The sequence below is a fragment of the Trichomycterus rosablanca genome, chromosome 19, assembly GCF_030014385.1.
Source record: "Trichomycterus rosablanca isolate fTriRos1 chromosome 19, fTriRos1.hap1, whole genome shotgun sequence".
Taxonomy (NCBI): Eukaryota; Metazoa; Chordata; class Actinopteri; order Siluriformes; family Trichomycteridae; genus Trichomycterus; species Trichomycterus rosablanca.
Genome location: NC_086006.1, coordinates 23,218,983 through 23,227,463, shown reverse-complemented (window position 1 = coordinate 23,227,463; position 8,481 = coordinate 23,218,983). Strand labels below are relative to the sequence as shown.

The 8,481-nt window shown below is 40.4% G+C and overlaps 1 protein-coding gene across 2 annotated transcripts; it reads left to right on the top strand.

The window, feature by feature from the left end:
* The first annotated feature begins 236 nt into the window (after positions 1-236).
* znf740b (zinc finger protein 740b) lies at positions 237-6,947 on the top strand. Of its 2 annotated transcripts, none has more exons than XM_063015276.1 (7): positions 237-277; positions 2,170-2,257; positions 2,547-2,765; positions 3,138-3,254; positions 3,497-3,626; positions 4,061-4,179; positions 5,589-6,947. In XM_063015276.1, the coding sequence occupies exons 2-7, from the start codon at positions 2,213-2,215 to the stop codon at positions 5,757-5,759; spliced, it is 801 nt and encodes a 266-aa protein (XP_062871346.1). In that variant the 5' UTR covers positions 237-277; positions 2,170-2,212; the 3' UTR covers positions 5,760-6,947. The 2 variants fall into 2 exon arrangements, with proteins under 2 accessions (XP_062871346.1, XP_062871345.1); XM_063015275.1 differs by having other exon boundaries at positions 3,138-3,272.
* The last annotated feature ends 1,534 nt before the right edge of the window (positions 6,948-8,481 follow it).

Sequence of the window (8,481 nt, the reverse complement as noted above, 5' to 3'; positions counted from 1 at the left end):
AGCCAACAACTGACCTACTGACTGATTTTATTCACGCTCAGCCCTTAGAATTTGAGTCGACTCTGAAACTTCAGGAATCGATTCACTATGACTTGTTGCAGTTATGGTGGCACGTCACCGCCCCCTGTTGTCCAGGAGGAATTAGTAACGTTTGCTAAAGCAGTTGGTCACGTGTCCCGCTCTGCCCTGCGAGCACTTCCGGTCGGGTTTCCTGTGTTTGTAAACTGGAGAAGAATTGTGAGTCGGAGGTGGAGAACTGATCTCAGAGTCGCTGCAGGTAAAGCAGAACCAACACGACGGCTTACGCATGTGGGCTAAACGCTTAACAGTGTGTAGTTGAGTTATAAACGCGAGCACAGTGAGTGAGCGGTAATAAACGGAGCTGAAGTCACTTACACGCCCTGTTGTTGTTGTTGTTGTGAACAGGTCGGTTCGATCCCAAATCCTCTTCACACGGTGCACGATGCACTAACGGTGTTCCGCACACTTCTGCATCTACACGTCAGTACTGGACGGGACTTCTGGTCTTAATCGCTGGTGTAGTGCTTTATCTCCTGCGCCTTAACGTGTTAGCACTGCTGTTTATTAATTCATTCAATTATACGAACCGCTTTATCCTTCTTAGGGGTCGCCTCACACCGAGAAGGTCCTGGATTCGATTCCCAGGTGGGGCGGTCCGGGTCCTCTCTGTGTGGAGTTTGCATGTTCTCCTCGTGTCTGCGTGGGTTTCTTCCAGGAGCTCCGGTTTCCTCCCACGGTCCAAAGACGTGCAAGTGAGGTGAATTGGAGATACAAAATTGTCCATGACTGTGTTTGACATTAAACTTGTGAACTGATGAATCTTGTGTAACCAGAAACTGTTTCTGCCATGAATGTAACCAACGTGTATAAAATATGACGTTAAAATATTAATAAATAAATAAATACTTCTTATGGTTGCTGTGGCTTCTGCACCACCCGTCACACAGGATGACACCCTGGACAGGGCGCCAGTCCATCTCAGGGTCATAATGCGCCCACCTATTCACGGATCCTTGCAGTTTAGAGCAGCTTATCCACCTTCTGCATGTGTTCGAAAGGTCGAAAGAAACCATCATAGACAAGTTAGGATGCTAAACCCCTGCCAGATAGTGGCCGGAGGCAAGGATTGAACCCTGGTCCCCAGGACTGGTGTTGCTGTGTGTCACCCACTTTCAGTTTCTGCCAGTTGCATTAAAAAGTACTTACTGTCTGGCTATACAGATCACTGGTAGCGTTGACTGGAGTCCATGTAGTTAACTTCAATGTACATTGATGCTCCATCCAACAATTCCTCTCCTGCTGCTTTCTGATAACATTTTGTATTTATTTATCTGCGTATTTATTTCTGAATTCATCTTTGAATAGTGGAGAAGAAACCAGAAGTTTGCTGTGATATTTATTAGATAAGACGGTGGCACAGCTACAACATTGGTGCTATTTATGACTGCTGCTCTTTTTCTGTGGTCAATAGGACATAAAAGAGATGCAGTGTCTCTGTTCACAGTGTTGGCCATGTAGCTCCTTTAAAGTAGCATTTTCAGCTGTGTTTGTTACTTTTTGTTTTATTTAAATATTGTGTCTATCAGGTTCATTTAAATCTCCTTCAGAAAGGTTTAGTGTTACATATGCATAGGAACATTAGGTGTGGGTTCCACTCCTGTCACTCTGAGGCTACAGTGGGCACAGACTTAAAGATTAGAAAAACATTGCCTGGTCTGATGTTGCTCCTTAATACAAATCTTGGAGTATGTCGTACTATTTTTGTTAATTATGTGGATCCTCTTATGGCCACAATTTCCCTTCTTATGTGATATAATCACAAAACAAAGGTCACCTCAAACTGATTTTATAAACATGGTCAGTAAGTGCAAGGCAATTAATAAGAAGGCTAGATGCCCCCCGTTGGTATTGAGGTGGTTTGGCACTGTCCTCCTTTTTAAAGATGAAATATTTGGAGTCATTTTTAATTCTCCAGAAACACAGAAGTACCTTCTGTATGTGAGTGCTGCTTGTGTCAAATCTGCATGTGCACATATAATCCCAGCCTATGTGGGCATTTTATTGGCCTCATGTTCTTCGTCTAGTAAATAGGGTCATGCCCTTATGTTTTTTTTTTTTTTATGATATCTATTAATTCTCTCTACCCAGTGTGAAGTCTTTCTCCCCCAACACACTCACACACACCACTGCGATGTCACAGCTTTCCAACAGCTCAGTCCGAGAACACATGAAATGGGTCAGTGGTTTTCTTTTTCACTTTTGTTTAACATTTTGAAATGTTTTATTTTACATTTGTAACCAGCGCTGTTACATATCAGTGGTGTGGCGTCATGGACTGTTCTTGATCTATTTCTGACCTCTGCTGTATCTGCTATAACCTCTGGAACAACTCTCTAACAACTGAAAATCTGACAAATCAGAGTTCAGCAGGGGTCATAAAAACAACGAAATGGGGTAACATTTAGTCTTGACACTGGTGTGTGTATATATGTGTGTGTGTGTGTGTGTGTGTGTGTTTGTGGCAGGCTGGACTACTGGGCTGTGAGGCAGTTCTTTCCAGCATGGCTCTGATGCAGGCCACTTCCCCAGCCAACCATAAAAAGATGACCTCGCCACTGGGTCACAACCGGAACCCCAGTCACAACCACAACCAGACTCATAACCAGGATAACCAAGATGCCCACAGTCACCACAGTCACCACAGTCACATGGTGCTGCCCTCTGGAGTCAGCTGCTCACCCATGGTAAGGGACAGAACCGAAACCTGGAATCAGTTGACTCACTGAATCAACAAGTGATTTCTGAAATTCTAAAGCAGAGCTTCTAACCTGAGAGATTGGTTCCCTATAGGGTTACAACATTTGAGCTATTTTATTAGATAATAGGGAATATTTGCAAAACAAATTTGCTAACCTTAGAAATCAGAAACTTATTTGTTCTTTATGCCCCACTCACTGGTCACAAAGTCAAACACTTGTTTTGTTGGCCAGTCAATATCTTATTAACTAATGTTGTATGCTCTTTATTTTGACTGATGTGATTCAAATAAAGGCAAATAAACATTTAAGCAATGATAGTAACTGTAATGTATAGAAACAACCTGTTCTCACTTGCAGCTGGTTAATAAGGACGGAGAGTTCCACTCATCCCGGCTGCTGGAGGAGAAGGACATGCAGACAAGCCAGAGTTTACAGCTAAAGAAGAAGAACAGGAAGTCTGGAACGCCTGTCAAAGTGAGAGAAAAGTCTCAGGCGAGTAGTCGCCCTGTCAGTATGCTATTCTATTGTGTACTTAATAGGAATGTCTTGATCCAGATTTATTAATCTAGACCCAATCTAAGTACTTTACATTTTTAGACTTACACTACCAGCTGTATTCAAGAAAATAAACAAATCTTAGATTGTGGCTTTTATTGCATTTTTTACAATCATTTGTGTAGACCAGCATGATTTACTGTGCTTGTGCACATTTTCAGGTAGAACTGGCTGAGCAGAACGATGACAGTTCACTCAACTCCCAAGTCCAGAAGAACTTCATCTGTGATCACTGCTACGGAGCGTTCAGGAGCAGTTACCATCTGAAACGGCACATTCTCACCCATACAGGTTAGCTTATCAACAATGACCTTTTCATTTTAGCTTTGCTATGTGCCAGCCATGACTTCCCAGATGTAATAGGCCAGTCAAAGATTTCACAGTAAATTAAGAATGATGGACTGTAGATGTTCGTGCAGAACATAGTGTTGAATTGTAGCACTGATTGAAACATGTTCGAGAGATGTTCAGTGTTTCTTGTTTTATTGGTGTGTTGCTTCTGTGCTTCTCCATGAACCATGAAGTAAAATCCATGAAATGAAAATGTTCTTGTGACACTCCAGATATTGCATTTTATTGCTATAAATTGGGTGAGAATACAGAGACAAATGTTGCTTGAATTAATGCTATGTTGGAATTAAACCTAGACCAATAACTATCATGCATGCATATTAATTTGACATTATTATTTCTCATCTCTGTGAATTATGTGTGTGTGACTGTAGGTGAGAAGCCATTTGGCTGTGACATGTGTGAGATGCGGTTTATTCAGCGCTACCACTTGGAGAGACACAAACGAGTGCACAGTGGAGAGAAACCTTATCAGTGTGACCGCTGTCAGCAGGTCTGTCTCACACACGCTAAACCCTTTCTCACACACAGGCCCAGTGCTACACAGGAATGAGGGGGTGGGGTACAAATGAGGGTTGTCTATTTTCATCTTTTAGCAGATGCTTTTATCCAAAGCGACATACGCTATATGACTGAATATAGTTTGAGCAGATGAGGGTTAAGGGCCTTGTTTAGGACCCAACAGTGGCAACTTGGCAATGGTGGGGCTCGAACCGGCAACCTTCTAATTACTAGTCCAGTGCCTTAACCGCCGAGCTACCACTGCCTTTAGTATTCCTTTAGTAAAATATTTTTTTATATCTTTGCTTTGCATGCTAAAATACTCTATAAACAAAAGTATATGAACCTAATAATTAGGTTCAGGTGTTTCAGTCACATCCATTTCTAAATGTGTATTTAAACCATAATATAAATATATTATTCTCCATTGGAGGAACTCCAGTGCCCTGCAAAGAATTTTGACCGCTTTTAGTATGAATTGGCCTGACCTTACAAATGCTGTATTAACAGAACTGGCACAAATATTTTTAGGTTGGGAACAGTTGAGGTGGTTGAGGATGAATAGTTGTTGAGGCCCCGGGATGGATTGGCATTCTGTCCAGGGTGTGTTAGTGCATTGTGCCCAGTGATTCCGGGGAAATGTGACCCTGACCAGGATAAAGCAATGCTAAAAACATGAAAATCAAGTGAACTGAAAATTTTACTTCAGTGTCCTTACAATTTTGTATTTGGTTATAATAGAACTTTAGCACATGAATTCAACACATACAGACTGGAGATAAATGTAACATCTTTACAAGAAAAAAGCTAACATAATTAATACTAAACAATCCTTTTCTAAAGGCTAAATCTAATCTATAGCTAAACTATTCCCTCCTTTACAATAGTTTTGAGCTCTTCAACGAAATCTTCCATTGACGTCTGTGCTAGAAATGCTCGTGTTTGTGGCGCCGCCTGGTGGTTAGAAGTGAAATCGTACAAAACGCTGCATTATTCACCATTCACCTAGGGATGCCAATTTTGGCCATTTTGTTTAAGTGACAACCAAGTTGATGGTTAACTGCTAACCATCAGGATTACAGCAGCTCATTAAAATACTGAAGTCTTACTTAATCAGATGCTTTACTAAATCGAAAACAGCTTAATGAAGTGAATGTGGCAGTATTGTTGAATTGTAAGATAAGCATAATCACCAGTTTTACGTTACGAATGTGGATTTTAAAGAGAGAAAGTCATTAGCAAGTCGACCAGTGACATCTTCGACAGTTAGATTCAAACACATCAGAATCTTAAGTCGGAATCAGTTTGATGCATAGAAACACAAAAAATCTGAACGTAGGGATGCTCATGAGATTTGACATCTCAAGCACTCCTCTCTAAATGTCTCTCTCTCTCTTTTAGAACTTCTCCAGAACCGACCGGCTACTTAGGCACCGGCGCCTGTGTGCTGTTGGCGTTCCTAAAGAGGAGAACACATCATGCTGTGAAAACCAGTCATATTCACAAGAACCTGCACAGCAGTCATGGAGCCCCTTGCAGCCCAACACCAGCAGCAGCCGGCTGGCAGTGTGACAGAGTTCAGCTCAGCCAGAGAGGAGCAAACCTGGTGCAACCACTTGGGGGCGCTTTTCTGCATCAGACTTATCTCGGAGCTTCAGGGGAAAAACTCTTTAGCCTCTTTAGTCTTTAGCTCCAGCCCTACTTAGTTACAATCAGTGATTGTTTTTCAGACTGGTGTGAGCTAGTAGGGGAGTATTTTTGTTTGTTTGTATTTTTTACGTAGCTAGTTCCAGCCCCTGGAAGGGCTGGTGTAGTTTCTTACACTGCACAGGCAATAATTACTGAGCTTTGTTACTGATTAGAGGATCGTTCTACATCCTTTAAGGGTTTTAATGAATGGATAGAGTGTTTCATTGCTATAGAGGTCTTATAGAGCCAGAACAAACTATGAACAGCTTGTCAGTCTTTGTGTTATGGAGTTTTGATTGCTCCATTCTCTGTTGTCATAACCGCTATACAACAGAATAACCAGCAATTATTACAAACAGTACTAATGTGCATAAAACTCAGAACAACAGCTATAAGTACTTTTTTCTGTCATGAGTTAAAGGAAGATGTCTGCAACTGTAGCACATAGCTGGGGACAAAAAAATTGTAATTCCAGAGTCACAGAGAGATTGTTCATCTGCAATAATGACTGACAAGTGAGTAAATACTTCAGTCTAATTTTAAACACCAGACAGCAAAATAGCACTACTTAAATATGTTTTTTACAAGTGACTTGCTTAGTATTTTTCTTTTTTCATATCACATTAGCCTTGTGCAAGGAAAAAAGATCAACTCTTACCAGAGTGTGTTGATTATGTCTGTGAGTTCATTTCACTGTATTAATTTGAATATGATTTTAGTATTGGTAGGCGTAAATCTACACATTTTACTTAAACTCGGCTAATGCAAGCATGCAGTGTCGTGCCGGGTCGTATTATTTGTTTGCAGGGTTGGAATGAATTAATCAGTAACAATGGTTTTGCTCTTGTTTTAAAATAAGGATGATCTCAATTTGTCACCTTTTTCTTTAGTGTTTTACAAAAACACTATTTACGTAACTATTTGTACCCATGAAAGAGAGGGCTGGGAAAACATTTTTACTGAGCACATCCACCTAGTCAAGATGTTTTTGTTTGTTTCTTTTTGTTGCCTTGAAAAAGAAAATCCTGATGCAAAAACATGCCATTAAATTTTGTGTCTGATTTATATGAAGCGCTTGTTCGGCTGTGTTAGAAGTTATAAAGACTAACTGTATGGAAATCGGTTCAGATGCCAATCGGCTGATAGCACAAAGATTCGAACCCTGTATGCCCAGATCCTCAAGAGATGTACTTTACCGCTGCGCCACTAGAGAACCCTGAGGCATAGTGTCTCAAAATCAATTATTTGAAATGCCAATCAAGAGTGATCACTGCAAACAAGTTTTTTGTCTTTCATTGTAATTGAATTCATGAATAGACAGAAGTACATTTGTCTCAAAGATTTTTCGACTGCTTCAACAGCCGCCCCTACAAGTTCTAATTCCATTCATAATGAAATGTTTTAGATTAATTCTTTTTGTTTGCAGTAATAACTCATATGTTACAGATGTGGTGAACAGAGATAAGCTTTAAACCACTGGAGTATTTATTTAATGAAATTAATTATTTACAAACATCTGTACATGTAAAAAAAATCAAATAAGAAAAATTCTTACACCTCAAAGATTTTGCAGATATTTTTGGGTTGTGTCATCGTGGATTCATGGCTCAACTTTAAGCACCACCTGAATGCTAGCTGAATGTTAATTTGTATTCTGAATGATAACAAATCTCCCAAAGTTACATGCTGCAGCTTTAAGTACAGACCTCTGTTTAAGCTTGAATACACTGGATTAATAGGGCCAAACTGAGGTGTGTGTGTGTGTGCAAGCGCATAACAATTTTTCCCTTGCGGTCAGGACAATCACTGGCCACTTTGTTAGGAACATTATACAAACACTGGGCAGGACTCATGGCTTCTACCATGTGTTTAAAACATTTCTTTGAGATGTTGGTCCATCTTGACATTGCGTCATGTAATTTCTGCATATTGCTCCTGTTCTGCTACATCCCAAAGATGCTGTAATGGATTCTGATCTGGGGACTGTGGAGGCCATTGAATGACAGGGAACTTTATCCCAAGTCACATTCATGGCACCAGTTTGAGACGGCTTGTGTTTTGTGGCATGAAGCATTGTAATGTTTGAATTAGTCTATACGAAGGCAATTAAACCATGCTTGATTGGTATTAGGTGGCCCAATGTGGCAAGAAAGCATCTTGTACACTGTTACACTAGTACTAGAATTGTTTTGGTTATGCCAAATTCAGACCCTAACATCTGCATGTCGGAGCAGAAATCATGATTTATTAGACCAGCATTTTCCCATCGTTAGCTTTGGTAAGCCTGTGCCCACTGTAGCCTCAGATCCAGTTTTTGTTTGTTAAGTTCTGCACCGCTGTCACTTCTCAGTAGGTGTAGGGATGTTCCTAATAAAGTGGCCACTGATTGTATATCTGAAGCGGTTGTTGATTAGGAGGTCGGGTATTCCAGATTGTTGAACACTGAATGCAGACTACATGCAGATTTTATCTGCTGGAAATCTTATTTAAACAATTACTCATTTTTTATAGTTTTAGTTGATAGAATGCTGCTTTAGACGGTAGCTGTGGTCGCTGTAACAGCTAGCTTTGCATGTTTTTAAGTTTTTAAACTTTTATTGTTTTG

What these genes read in the sequence shown, in the direction of transcription:
- znf740b (XM_063015275.1), top strand. Translation starts at nt 2,213, where the DNA reads ATGTCACAGCTTTCCAACAGCTCAGTCCGAGAACACATGAAATGG. An exon ending in TCCGAGAACACATGAAATGG is followed by an intron (nt 2,258 to 2,546) that starts GTCAGTGGTTTT and finishes TGTTTGTGGCAG; the next exon opens with GCTGGACTACTGGGCTGTGA. An exon ending in AAGTGAGAGAAAAGTCTCAG is followed by an intron (nt 3,273 to 3,496) that starts GCGAGTAGTCGC and finishes GCACATTTTCAG; the next exon opens with GTAGAACTGGCTGAGCAGAA.